Raw genomic sequence first — 14,412 nt, 5'->3', positions numbered from 1 at the left:
TTTAGTATTGTGTTCGGTGCTTAGAAACTAGAATTAAAATTTTAGTTCCAAGACATAAAATTTCAGTTCTTTTAGTACTTACAAAAAGTGGAGACAAAGGAAATTAAAATTTTTGGGACTCAATACTTCAGAAAGTGTAGATAGAAGAGACTAAAATTTCTATAGACGAAAACTTTAATAACATTTTTTTAAAATATTTTTATTTAACTTTTCAAATTTTAAATTTACTTTTCAATTCTCATATTTATTTTAAACCAAACGTGATACTTACACATAACATAGTCTAATATATTTTATACCAAACACAATAAAACGATTTAATTTTGTCTGAGTCTCTCCCTTCTAAATGCAACTTAAGAGTTTGTGATGATTTGAATTTGGTTTGGACAAAGGAGTCGTAGTATGGTCTTAGTACATCGTCCGTAGTTCATACTTTTATACTCTAATACTTTTATACTCTAATCGTAGGACTAAATCTCTATATTGATCATTGAGATTTATGACTTTTAAAATTTAATATACTATTTCTTGAAATCTAGTTTTAGGCACCATATTGGTTCTTGAACCCTTTCTGGCATTGGATCAACAAATGGAATATTGAACTAGTTTTGATTTGCCACGTTAGACACATGGTTAAATGACACAATGAAAAAAGAAGAACCAAGTCTCATTTTTTCTTTGTTAGAGCTAAAATTAGATGCTTCAGAAATGTCTTATTTACCACGAACGATGTATTTTGGCTGAAAAAGATTATGGGAGTACTCTCCCTAACATGGATTCCAAGCTCAACACCAGCATCTCTTGTTTCACAATTAACAGTCACCGACTTCTATCACCAAATATCTTTTATCTCTGCAGGGTTTGGGGGGTTTCGTGCAGACATATACATTTGTTATTTTACTGAGAAGACTGCCTTCCTAATGCTCATTTTACACACAAATTCTCTAAGTGGTCAAACATGTTTCACTTTGAGGATACAGCTTGCGGTGGGGATTCACAGGTTGGGGTCACATCGTACTGTGAATCGTATGTACAAATAAAACTCCTTGCTTCAGATATCATTGTCTGAGTTTCTTCTTAAAAGTACCTAGTGAGATGGCGGCGTAGCCAGAGTTCATACATGACCATATGAAACGCATCTAGTCTAACTGGAGGTGTATTCCACTGGAAATGCTTCTGGACCTGAACCATAAACAGAAAATTAAAACTAGTGTGTTATCATCTTACAAGACGCCATGATTTATTTCAACGTATGAAATTTTTGTCTTAAATCACAAACATAAGTAGCTTCATGACGGATATGATTCCATAATTGCACCAACTATCAGCTAACTGATATTTTTAAAAACCAGAAACTGAAACTTATTACCTTTACTAAATTCTGATTCAATGTCACAAAATCTTTCTCAGATATATTTCTCAGAATGTCTTTGAGCTGATAAAGGTCACTTTCCTTCACTACTACAGAAAACTTCCTCCAATCCAGAATCTCATTAAAAGGCAAGTCATAATAGTTTGACATGATTACTGCAGATAGAGGACAAGAATTTCTGTTAGAACTTAGAAGATTGAATTCACAGAAGAGATGGGTAATCAGTGAGCAACAAAAGTCATGCAGATGTAGTTTACCCGGAACACAGCCATAATGGATTGAGTCCGCGATACGGCTGCTACCAACAGGACCGTGAGGGCACAAACAAAACTTGGATCTATAAAGTTTCTCCAAATAAACAATAGATCCAGTAGCATGACGGTCAATTCTGTTATTCTGAATGTCAAGTTCAGTATCATTGTCCCACACAGCTGCAAGTTCATCTTTCAATTTAGAATCAGAGCGACCAGCCCAGAAAGCAAGTATTTTCCTGCAGTATTTTCCGGATAGGAATTGGTATTAAAATTCATAAAGATGGCACAGTTTCAGGTGACTTAACTGAAAATTGTGTTTCTAACAAGCAAAAGAATTCGATTTTATGGTAAGAAAACAATTTCCACCTTCTCTTTATGTCATTTCCACCTGCAGGGTGAAGAAATGGCAGCTGAACTTGGGGGAGGGTAACATCTTTGTGTGGAATAAACAAACCGTCATAACTGGATGAACAAACCACCCGAATGGAATTTTTGACAAGATATGGAACCCCATTCGTAGCCTTGGCACCGATATCATGGCAAGTCACAAAAAAGTGATCAGCACCCAATGTTCTGTTCCAATAAGGATACTTGAACTTTAGGCTCTCCACATACTTCCCAACTTCATAAATCATAAGCTCATAAGTCAACCCCTGCATACTTCACATGCGCGCATTAGACTCTTATATTGAGAACTATGCTAGACACTAGGTTGTTGAATTCATGCGTAGTGCTATCTGCTAAGCATATTCCATATTCTATTATCTGTTGATAGTATTTGAATAATTTTATTCGGGCTTAGATATGTACAAATTAACAGTTCTCCTCAATGATTACGTGATTTGAGAAACAATTATGAGAATTGTGAAATTGTGAAAACAAGTGGCACCCAAAATCTTCCACAAATGCAAAATTGGCTTTATATGTATTAAGCAATTTCAACCTAAAAGTTGTGATTTGTGAACATTTGACATTTCAGCTATTTGCTATACAAGAATAACTAACTAAACATTGATTTGAATAAATAAAAACAGAAAATATATTGCACAATTGAACAGGTTTCTTGTTGCGAGATGTGAGTTAACCCCTGAGAATTATGCAAATCATTCTTGGAGGTGAAACTAGGGCATGCATACCTTGCCTCGCATTTTGTGGCAAGAAATAGGAATGAAGAATAGGTGAGCTTGAAGAGGATCGGCAGTGAAGAAACGGCTTTCTTTGATGTTCTTGAAGAAATAACCTTCGCTGGAATATTTCCCGGTGAGCTTCCTCGGCGTGTGGAAATAGGTCTCAGGATCACCGTCAGGGTACACGAACACCTTCAACTCCTTCTCCATCTTCTCGTAGTCCAATTCGAATGCCTCCGGCGAGTGGAACACTCTAGAAGAATGCAACGTTACTCTGCGCGGCGCATCGAAATCGCGCTGTGCATCACCGAAAGAAGAGACAAAAAGGTCAAAAAATCAAAACGGTGAGCCAGAATTTGAGAGAGAGAGATAGAGAGAGACTTGGAGCTCGAGGTTGAAGAGTAGCTGTGCGGAGATGAAGACGCTCGTGAGGGTGTAAAGGAGGTAGAGGAGGATGCATGCGGTGGAGACGCAGAGGTATCGACAGCGAGGGTGGTTGCGGAATATTCCGGGAAAATTTGGGAAGGGAAATGAGTTTTCTCGAGAAAGTGGAGGTGGCGCCATGGAATTGGCGGGAAAATGAGGATTCTCGGAAGGTAGTTGAAACAGATTTCTTTTTCTCATGTCTTCTGCTTACTGATTTCGTAACTAACTACTAACGAGAAAGTAAACAAAACTTGTTTGGTGGGAAGATAGTAAACAAAACTAGTCAACGTCTCAAGTGGCTCCTCTTTTTAAAATTTTTCTAACTACCTCCTAACGATAAAATAAACAAAACCAGTCAACGTCTCAACTAGCTCTTAGCAAGTCAGCACTCAGCAGTGTGATGTGACTGTGAATGCCATGCATCAAGGTCCCGTGGGCCAATTCGTGACCCAAATTTAATGTCAATAAGGCCTGATCAGATAGATCATAACCAGAAAGCCCAACAAGGCAACAACATATATGTCATGACTCATGCCATGGTTGCAATATTGACTCCAAAAGAAAATAACAAGAAAAAATACTAGAAAAGAATATTAATGTTCCCCACATTAATAGAATGAGCTTATGTTTTCTTTCTTATTAGAGTCATAAACTCATAATATATCTCACACAAATATAAAAAAAATAATTCCCTTATGTTTAATACTTGTTTCAAAAATTATCTAAAATTTGGTTGTTTTTGCCTTGATCGTGAGGTCTAAATGTTTTTGAATAATTTGTCCAATATTTTTTTTGATGAGAATAAATTGTTCGAATTAATAAATAAGAGATTGAGAAATTTTATTGTAGTATCTTCGAGTTTTGTTTGAGTTATATTCTTCTTCTTTTTTTATCTTTGTCTCAAAGCGAATATTGATTATGTTATCTCGGAGCAGGATCTCTCGTCCGAGCATTTTCTTCCATGTTAATATACTTTTCGGCCTGCTCTTGTACCTCGCATAAAGAGGTCGGGTGCCTTTTCGATATGGAATGTGAAAATAGATTTTCTTTGAGACCATTGACTAATCCTATTATAACCGTTTTTATAGACAAAATTTAAATTTTCAAACATATTTTATTGAATCTTTCTATGTAAGTTCGGAGAGTTTCTCCGACTTCTTACTTGACCCCTAGGATGCTTGAAGCGTGTTTGATCTTGTCTTTATGAAAAGAGAATCGGGTAAAGAACTCCTTGCAAGGTCGTTGAAACAAATTACTGACTGGGATAGCAAACTGTCAAACCACTTCATTGTCACCTTGGTTACCGTCGTAGAAAAAACTTTGCAACGAGTTGTATCCAACGTATTAGCCAAGTATATTCGGCTTTTAAAGTTATTAAGATGGTGTCTCGGGTTGGTCGTTCTATCATAGATGTTCATGTCTGGATTTTTAAAGTTCGTGGGAACCTTAGCCCGCATGATGTTTTGCGTGAATGGATCTTCACCTCCAAACGGAGTTTCTTTCCGATCCGGATGAGGTCTCTGACCTCGAAGGTTGGCCTTTAATTTCTCGAGTTTTTCTTCCAGATCTCTTCGTTGTCGTACCTCCTTGTTTAGAGCTTGTTCAAATTCTCGTTGTCGCTTTAATTTCATCTCGAGCTGATCCAACCGCCTATGATGTCCGTGTACCAAACTTGTAAGTTTTGCCGGATTTTGGTTCACCATGTCCTTAGGTGGATGAATTTATGAGTTTATCCATCTGGGTTGAGGGTTTTGTGAAGTCCCTTCCCATTTGAGTCGTCCGCTCTATCTTGACGTGGAAGTATCACTATTGCACAATCGTTGTTGTGATATTCTGGTTCGGACTCGAATGTCGTATGTCCGTCTTCAGGTTGATCATCCGTCATGATTGAGTGTAGACTTCCATATCTCTGGCAATGACGCCAATGTTTTGACGTTTACCTAAAATTGGGTTGCTTTGGACTTGAACATGAGGTACAAATGCCTTTAGATGATTTGTCCGACGTCTTCTCTAACGAGAATGAATCCTTCCGAATTGTTTGTAAGCAGAGATGGGGGTAGTACCTGCAAAGGACTCTGATACTTAAGTTAGTATAGATTTTATGCAGGTTTTTAGTAAATTGGGTTCAAATTATATCTGAAGGTATCAATGTATTTATAAATATAGATGTAGAGTTAATAACTGTCTTTTAAAGTCGTTCCACCTTTGATGGTGGGTAGTTGTTCCCTTTTATTAGGGGAGTTATTAAAATCTCCTTTGTAGATGAGTAAGAGAGATTGTAAGAAATGATTACTTATTCAGCTAAGTAATTCCAAGTCTAACGTCATTATGACCAACTTTTATAAGATCAGGTTGGTGTTGACCTGACAAATGTCTGTAGATTAGGTTTTATTCACTTTAGGTCTAGCTGTATATTGAGTGAAGGTATGAACAATATTTTTTATAATAAATACTATTTTAATATTAATATTTTTTAACAATTAAATATATATTTTTTATTTTTTTAATTAAAAAGTATTTTAAATATAAATTAATTAATAATGATTATATTTTTATACAGATATTAAGTGAGTATTTGATTAATTGGTTTATAAATAGTAATTTTGGAAAAAAAAAAAACTGACTTTAAGACTTCTTCTTGAAATGATTATTACGGAGTCTGAGTTACCCATTTGGCCCCCGTGTCTGGTTCCGTTGGCGTATAATTGGAAAACAACCACTGCAGCAATTCCAGCAAGTAGTTGAAAGCCCCACACAGCTCACAAGGACCAATCACATCTTTACTTTACTCTCTGTTATTTGATCACCTCTTTCGTTTCAACTTCAATTTTTTGAAACACAAGAAGAGGAGAAGAGTAAGAGAGAAGAGAGGCACATTCACCAAGCCCTTCTTCTCCCCCATCCGCCTCTAAATCACAGAAACCCTAGCTAGGGTTCCTTCCTCTGCCCTTGCTGCTGCTTCTCTTCTCATTTACTGATCCAATCCAATCATGGCGGACGATGCCACCACAGCTCCTCCTCCATCATCTTCCGCCGCCACCGCGCCGCTCGGCTCCTCCGTGATCTCGCTCGTGAACCGCCTCCAGGACATCTTCTCCCGCGTCGGCAGTCAGTCCACCATCGACCTCCCTCAGGTGGCGGTGGTCGGCAGCCAGAGCAGTGGCAAGTCCAGCGTCCTGGAGGCCCTTGTCGGCCGCGACTTCCTCCCTCGCGGCAACGACATATGCACGCGCCGCCCGCTCGTTCTGCAGCTCGTTCAGACCAAGCGCAAGCCAGACGGCTCCGAGGAAGAGTACGGCGAGTTCCTACACTTGTCTGGGAAAAGGTTTTACGATTTCTCCGAGATTCGTAGGGAAATCCAGGTGAAAACTCGTATTTATTTTTTCATTTTTGCTTCATTTATAATCTCTGAGTTTTGTATTAGTAGCTGAAAGTGACAATTTGAAACGAGGTTTTAGGAGCGTAGCTTGAGATTTCTATGTTTGGATTTTTTACAGTGGCGTGGAGTTTTGATTTTCGCTTTTTCTGTCTGTAGTTTCAAATATCATGGTTTTTTAGTTTTTCATTCGGTGGTTGTGATCATTTTGTCATTGAAAGTTGTTGCTGTAGGGACTGATGATGAGGCACATTTTAAGTACACGAGCAAGAAATGAAGTTGCTGTTGAATTCTTAGGGATCACCCAAGAATAATAATATAACCTTGAAATTTTCTTCTTAATTTCTTCTTAATTCATAAATGAGGTACAAAGTTAAATGCATTTGATGTCTTGAAAACATAGAAAGAACTCTCATACTTTCCTGGTTTTGGGATTATGACTATGTTTACATCGAATTATTTAGGATATATCATGATTGAACGATTAATCATAAGCTACATAAAATATTTTCTTAGTTTCTTACCTTAAGATTGCCAGCCATTTCTCCCAAAAGATGTACCTAAAGGAGAAATCTAACTCTATTGCAAATTAATTATGTTCAATATTACAGCTATTGGACATCTTATCGTGATGTTTATTTCGCATGTCTACATCAGAATAAAGCTCCCCTTAGGGACATGCATACTCAGTCATATTAACCATCATGGAACTAAGTTGAACCTGGATGCAAACAATTTGATAGTGATTCCCAACATTCATGTCTCTAGAGTGGATAAAATTGATGTTAAACTCTTGAATAAGCCATTCTTGTTTTGAGGCTTTATCTACTGATATTAAAGAAATGCAATATAATTAAATGTGAAATGACAGAATGAATTTTGAAAGATACTGTATTCTCACTAGTTGCTGTAGATTTATTGCTACAATATTGGCATCTAGTAGCATTCTTGGTCAAAGTTCCATTCATCCATTGGAACAGGTTTTCATGTTAATAAAGCTTGGAAATAGTCAAACTTTAGTTTTCCATTATTTGGATCTATATAGCATGCGATTTGCTCTTGAATCTTGATGATGTGTCGATAAGTTATACAATGTCCTAGTGTAGTCCTTTTTTCAATCTCACTGTTTACCTGTATATCCTTTCCCCCTTTGTCTAGGCTGAAACTGATAGGGAAGCAGGAGGGAACAAAGGTGTCTCTGACAAGCAGATTCGACTGAAGATTTTTTCACCAAATGTTCTTGATATCACGCTTGTTGATCTCCCTGGCATAACAAAGGTTCCTGTGGGTGACCAGCCTTCTGATATTGAAGCCCGAATCAGAACAATGATCATGTCATATATTAAAACCCCGACCTGTCTCATTCTGGCTGTCACTCCAGCAAATTCAGATTTGGCCAATTCAGATGCTCTTCAGATGGCGGGAGTTGCTGATCCTGAGGGTAGGCTATTACTTGCATGTGCTTAAATCAATAATCCTTTTTATGTGTCTTTGATTGGTTTTTGAATGTTTATTTCTCGGTTGCAGGTAATAGAACAATTGGCGTGATCACAAAGGTTCAGAATACTCTTATAGCTTACATTTGTATTTATGAAATGTGAATTTAGGTATGCTGTTGCCTCGTTCTGACATGTTAAGCATGCATTCTTGGAATGTAGTTGGATATCATGGACAGAGGTACTGATGCCCGGAATCTATTACTAGGAAAAGTTATTCCCCTCCGACTTGGTTATGTAGGTGTTGTAAATCGCAGTCAGGAGGTAATGTTATTTTCCTGCTGTGATGAAGGCATTGAACACTTAACATTCACATATGTTCTATTGGTTATTATGTTAGATTTGTGGTCACTAGGTACACTTATTGTGTATAAATAAATGAATACTTGATTAGCTTCAGGTCAACATTTAATGCTAAATTGTTTGTTTATTGTGTTATCAAATTAGGATATCTTAATGAACCGGAGTATAAAGGATGCTCTTGTTGCTGAAGAAAAGTTTTTCCGCAGCCGTCCTGTAAGGGAGTACCTCTAAGCAGTTATAAAGCATTCTTGATTATGTATTACCTACTAAGTTGTATCCATTTATGCTATTCATAGGTATACAGCGGGCTAGCTGATAGTTGTGGCGTTCCTCAACTAGCAAAAAAATTGAACCAGGTAGAGTAACAATGTTGAAAACACAAGTTGTATTTTATTTTGTACTTTGCTCTGCAGAATGCCAGCTTTATTTACCATTTTCAGCCTTCTTCATGAAGACTACACGATTGTCATCCGTCTGCTACCTTCCCCTACTTTATGTGACACTTCAAACATCTGGGATTTTTTTCCCTCTTTTCTTTATTGTATGGGAATTATGGATGAGTGAATATGGGAAAGACATAGAGCTTAATTCTTTCAAATCCTATAAAAGATCACATGGTGAATTTTTATATTACCTTTTGTTTTTGGACTGATACATGCCATTTGTGTATTTGCCTGCCCGTTATTTTTCAGATTCTAGCACAACATATCAAGGCTGTGCTACCAGGCCTGAGAGCACGCATAAGCACTTCACTAGTTGCTGTTGCAAAGGAGCACGCAAGCTATGGAGAAATCACCGAGTCTAAGGTATGTGCTTATACTGTATAGCGGATCTTGTTGTTTTAAAAAGCAGCATGTTTTTCTCTGTTTTGTTTCCTCTGGGTTTTTGCTTTAATTATGACTTTTCATCTCTGATAGGCTGGACAGGGTGCTCTTCTCCTGAATATTCTTTCAAAATACTCTGAAGGTATTTATTTAGCTTGTTAACTCCTCTTCTCTCTCTCTCTCTCTCTCTCTCTCTCTCTCTCTCTCTCTCTCTCTCTCTCCCCATGTGTGTTGTGTGCGCATGCACATGCTTGCAAGCTTATGTATTTACTAATTCGTTAAAATTGTTATTTGTTATTCATTATTTGTTCGATTTTTCTCTTTGTAAAAACAGCTTTCTCATCCATGGTTGAGGGAAAGAATGAGGAGATGTCTACATCTGAGCTATCTGGTGGAGCACGAATTCATTACATTTTTCAATCTATCTTTGTGAGGAGTCTAGAGGTATTTATATGTGGCAGTGTTAAACAGTATAGCTGTTCTAATGCTAACATGTTTGCCTATGTTGCAGTTGATATTAATAATAAAGAAATCAGCAGATCTATGTTCGGTTTTTATATGGAGTGTTTGACCTTCCCACCTTCTGTTAACTCTGTCTATCACTTATTGGAATTCATGGATGGATGTTGGATACTCGACCACTACTAAACCCCCCCCCCCCCCCACCACAACAAAAACCCAATCCAACCCAACCCCTTCTTTTATTTTATGCTATGTTATCATATATTATATTACTTATACGTTATTTATTGACTAATATTATCAAATATTTGCAAGTGTATATACTGTTTGACAATTAAACTAAGCAATTTCATTTTTCATCCAAATTCCGTTTGAACCTTGGCGTTGTAGATGTTAAATGATTCTTTTGCATGTAATTTTATAGCTGGAAAAATTACTTGGGTTAGGTTTCCATGTTTCCATCCAAAGTCGGGGAAACCATTAGTTTATTGTGAGCTCATTTATGGTGAAAATTGAGCAATAGGCAAAAATACCAGCACCGGCATCACAGGCTAGACTGTGCTGTTCTGTTCATTCCTTTGAGCCTTATTGTGTAACTTAATGTTTCTTGCAGGAGGTGGATCCATGTGAAGGCTTGACTGATGATGATATTCGTACTGCCATACAGAATGCAACTGGGCCTAAATCAGCATTATTTGTTCCTGAAGTAAGTCTTGTTGCCCCCCTCTCAGTTTTTTCCACCTACCCTTCTCTCTGAAAAATACCGAGGCAAATATATTTTATAATTTTCTCAGTTGATTTTTTCCCCCTAATCTTGTGCATCCAAATTCTAATCAGTTTCATAAAAAAAAATCCATATTCAAGAGCATATTTATATGTTATTTGTGTAAATAGGTGCCATTTGAAGTCCTTGTACGAAGGCAAATATCTCGTCTATTGGATCCTAGTCTTCAGTGTGCCAGGTTTATATATGATGAATTAATAAAGGTAGGGGTTAAAGTTTCACCATCTTTGCTGTCTCATTTACCAAGTATGTGCCTAAACAAATCTTTCTCTTCAGATCAGCCATCGGTGTATGGTTACTGAACTGCAGCGATTCCCTTTCTTGCGGAAGCGCATGGATGAAGTAATAGGGAACTTTTTACGGGAAGGCCTTGAACCCTCAGAAAACATGATTGGACACCTCATAGAAATGGAGGTATACTGAAATTTGAGTAGTTTGAAGTACGTGAATGTATGTATATTTTGTATGATTCATTCTCAAACTAAACTTGGTTACAGTGCCAAAATTTAACCGTGCAATGTTGACCTGTCTGTCTTATTCAAAATTCAAAGTGATTTCAACTCCTAAGTTTGCTAAATTTATCTCATGTGAGTATGTGACAGAATCATACAATGCAAATAGATTTGGGAAGTGAATACTGATAGCTGTTGGCAGAATGAATTCATTTTGTGGAAATCAGCCTGCAAATTTTAGTTGATGGGATCAGGGTTTCAAAAATTTCATAACTGGGATGAGTTTTACCTCCCGCTTACTAGGCTGAGCATTGCTTGGGCCTTGATTAGCTGTGTTAAAACTTTGGTTCACTGGTGTATTATATATCATGAAATAAGTTTGAAAAATAGAAGAATCAAGTGGAAACCATTGACATGTCATGAATCAGTCAGGTCATTTGTGTTGATTGCAGTGGTGTTTCAATCATATGGAATATGCAATTTCCTTGCCCATAATCTCTTATTATACTACACAATTTTGCAGATGGATTATATAAACACCTCCCATCCAAATTTTATTGGTGGAAGTAAGGCATTAGAAATGGCAATGCAACATGGCAAGTCTTCTAGGGTACTACCTATTTCTAAGCCAAAGGTATACATGTTGCAGGCTTGAGTTCCAAATATTTCTTTGTTTTTCTTCATTAGAGAAATGATATTAATTTATGCCACCGTTTTATTTTGATTTAAAAATTTCATATGAATTTCCAATAGGATGGTCTGGATTCTGATAAGGGATCAGCCTCTGAAAGAAGTGTGAAGTCTCGAGGTATTCTTGCCAGACAGGCTAATGGGGTAGTTGCTGATCCGGTTTGTGATCATATCCTGTCAATTGACCAGAATTTTGTTTACGATTCTTATTTGAATGAGTATCTTATTTTGTCTTTCCAATTACAAATTTAAACCAGGGTGTTCGTGTTCCTTTGGATGCTGAAAAAGTTGTACCCTCTGGTAATTTACTTCTTGTATATATTGTTTGATATTATTAATCTTATTATATTCTTGCTTGTGCTTTCTGGTTATCCAATTTCAATAAAATATTTTTGATGCATTCATCAAGCTTCGTTTTTCTAAATTTTGAATTTTTGGAATTTATCAGGAAACCCTAGCGGATCAAGCTGGGGTATCTCATCCATTTTTGGCGGAGGTGACAGCCGTATGGCTGTGAAGGATAATACAGCCAGTAAACCACATATTGAACCAGTTAACAGCATGGAGCAATCATTTTCTATGATCTATTTGAGAGAGGTATATACATACGTGAACATTTATACTTAGTTTGAGCAAAATATTCCATGGGTATTAATCTTAATTTGCTTTGCTTTTGTAGCCACCTCCTGTATTGAGGCCATCTGAGAGCAATTCAGAGACAGAAACTATTGAAATTACAGTAATAAAGTTGCTTTTGAAATCATACTATGATATTGTCAGAAAAAATGTTGAGGATCTTGTCCCCAAAGCTATTATGCACTTCTTGGTAATTCATATCCTTCTTTTAGCTTTGCATATTGTTACAGTGATACATTTTGAACAAGTAGCCTTTTGTTATCAATGCTGAACTTCCAATATGCAATATACATAAACATATTGCCATATTAAGTCCATTTTGTCATCTGCTTGAAGTGACAATATGTCAGTATCTTCTATATGTGATTTATATCCTCTTACCAGTGGAAAATATTTGGAGTGCTCTCAGTAAGTTTAATCCAGGAGGTGTTTTGCGCTCCTAACTTGTAGGTAGCTTTATTCTTTTGCATAGTTAAAAGAGATATGAATAGTTTTTCATGAGTATTGAATTTAGGTATCTGAATGGTGTTGTTGACTAGTTGGAAGATTTTTTTTGGTGCCTGGAAGTTCTATTGGCATTTTTCAAAATAGTTGACAAAATAGTCCATGCTATTTATGTTGGAATGGTTGAGAATGAGTGATTTTTCACGCTGAATAATGCCAGGTAAACAACACCAAGAAAGAGCTGCACAATGTCTTCATTAAAAAGCTATACAGGTAAAGTAGTGGAAGAATTGCTGCTTGCAGATTCATTCTAAACTTGCATAAAATTCTTATACGTTGATTTTTGATTGTGCTTTGTATTTTACATTTGAAACAGAGACAACCTATTTGAAGAGATGTTGCAAGAACCTGATGAGATAGCCACGAAAAGGAAGCGCTGTCGAGACCTTCTCCGTGCTTATCAGCAGGCTTTTAAGGTGGGTCCTCTGAATGCTATATTCAGCATTTTGTTACCCCCACCCCCACAAACAGGCACACGCACTGCACACACACACATACAAAATTACTTCTTGATACATATTCTCCTATATTTATATTATTTAGCATTTCTACCATTATAACAATGGTTGAAAAGTATAATCCTTGCCTGATGACTGTATTTAATCTTGGTAGGACTTGGAAGAACTGCCTCTGGAAGCTGAAACAGTTGAAAGAGGATTCAGTTTGCCTGACACAACTGGTTTGCCTAAAATTCATGGGTTACCAACTTCATCAATGTATTCTACAAGCAGTTCTGGAGACTACTATGCGTCTCCTAAGAACCCCAAGTCTAAGAGGTCCTCCCATTCTGGGGAACTTCAATCACCGTTGCATGCTAATTCAGATTCCAATGGAAATGGAAGGCCATTCCCATCCGGGTTCTATCCTGCGGTTGATGCGTGAGCTATATCTAACCTTGCTCATTGGTCCAATTAGTTAACCCAAAAGGCATTTTATTCATTTGATTACACTGCAACATTCGGGAAATAGGAATTCTGCTCCCTTCGCAGGAATGCGTGATATTTTAGATTTTACTATTACTAAACTGAAGTGGTCTTGAATGTCGGTCACTGTTTTCGTTGCTTAAGTTCACTTTTGCCTCATAGCTTTGCGTCGTCACTATTTATTAGGCTCCAAAGAGAATAACACAGGAGCACGAGGTTCTTCACATTTTTGAAGGGTTGATTGCGTAGTAATATTGTATATTTTTTTTCCCCTGCGGTTGACCAGTCATCGTACCTAGCAATTTCGCAGTTCCGCAGTTTGTTTGGTAGTAATAGTAGGAAATATTAACTATGCGAATTGTCCACCGATATTGAATTTATTTATTTTTTTCATTAGATGCAGGGATTTCCGTTGTGAATTTTGTTACATTGATCGCCAAAAGGTTTGAACCTATATTTTTAATTTTTTATACGTAATGTTTAATTTAAACCTCTCTCTATCTACTAAACTTTTTATGGCTTTGATTTCCCGGTCATTGTGATCGTTACGGAAATTATTTAGATTGCTTTTGTTAATTTAATCGCTTTGTTGAATTTTTATTGTTGACTTGCTTTAGTTCACATTGTTCCAAGTAATGAAGTAAACAGAACTCTGGTAAGAAAATGTGCAGTAAAAATTTAGTAGGAATGGTCCTCCCTCCAGTTATTATGTGCCACAGTGCCACTCCCGCCATGCTGATATCAAAATTCCCGCTGAACATATGGGTTGTTATCTTACTTGTC

The 14,412-nt window shown here is 36.9% G+C and overlaps 2 protein-coding genes across 2 annotated transcripts; one reads left to right on the top strand and one right to left on the bottom strand.

The window, feature by feature from the left end:
- Positions 1–734: 734 nt before the first annotated feature.
- Positions 735–3,456, bottom strand: LOC112714799 (probable glycosyltransferase At5g03795). Its single transcript, XM_025766466.3, has 6 exons — positions 3,135–3,456; positions 2,763–3,050; positions 1,993–2,279; positions 1,630–1,862; positions 1,370–1,527; positions 735–1,182 (listed from the first exon to the last, which is right to left on the bottom strand). Exons 1-6 carry the CDS (start codon positions 3,375–3,377, stop codon positions 1,078–1,080), a joined length of 1,314 nt encoding a protein of 437 aa, XP_025622251.1. The 5' UTR covers positions 3,378–3,456; the 3' UTR covers positions 735–1,077.
- Positions 3,457–5,800: 2,344 nt separating this feature from the next.
- Positions 5,801–14,119, top strand: LOC112714798 (dynamin-related protein 3A). The gene is made up of 20 exons (XM_025766464.3): positions 5,801–6,541; positions 7,714–7,996; positions 8,083–8,111; positions 8,214–8,315; positions 8,499–8,567; positions 8,651–8,710; positions 9,047–9,160; positions 9,272–9,320; positions 9,513–9,622; positions 10,254–10,346; positions 10,535–10,627; positions 10,701–10,838; positions 11,400–11,510; positions 11,630–11,725; positions 11,824–11,866; positions 12,015–12,163; positions 12,246–12,392; positions 12,867–12,919; positions 13,023–13,122; positions 13,319–14,119. Exons 1-20 carry the CDS (start codon positions 6,170–6,172, stop codon positions 13,586–13,588), a joined length of 2,481 nt encoding a protein of 826 aa, XP_025622249.1. The 5' UTR covers positions 5,801–6,169; the 3' UTR covers positions 13,589–14,119.
- Positions 14,120–14,412: the final 293 nt, after the last annotated feature.

Source organism: Arachis hypogaea, chromosome 10, assembly GCF_003086295.3.
Source record: "Arachis hypogaea cultivar Tifrunner chromosome 10, arahy.Tifrunner.gnm2.J5K5, whole genome shotgun sequence".
Taxonomy (NCBI): Eukaryota; Viridiplantae; Streptophyta; class Magnoliopsida; order Fabales; family Fabaceae; genus Arachis; species Arachis hypogaea.
The sequence above is the reverse complement of the archived record's forward strand: the minus strand, read 5'-3'. Positions and strand labels throughout refer to the sequence as shown.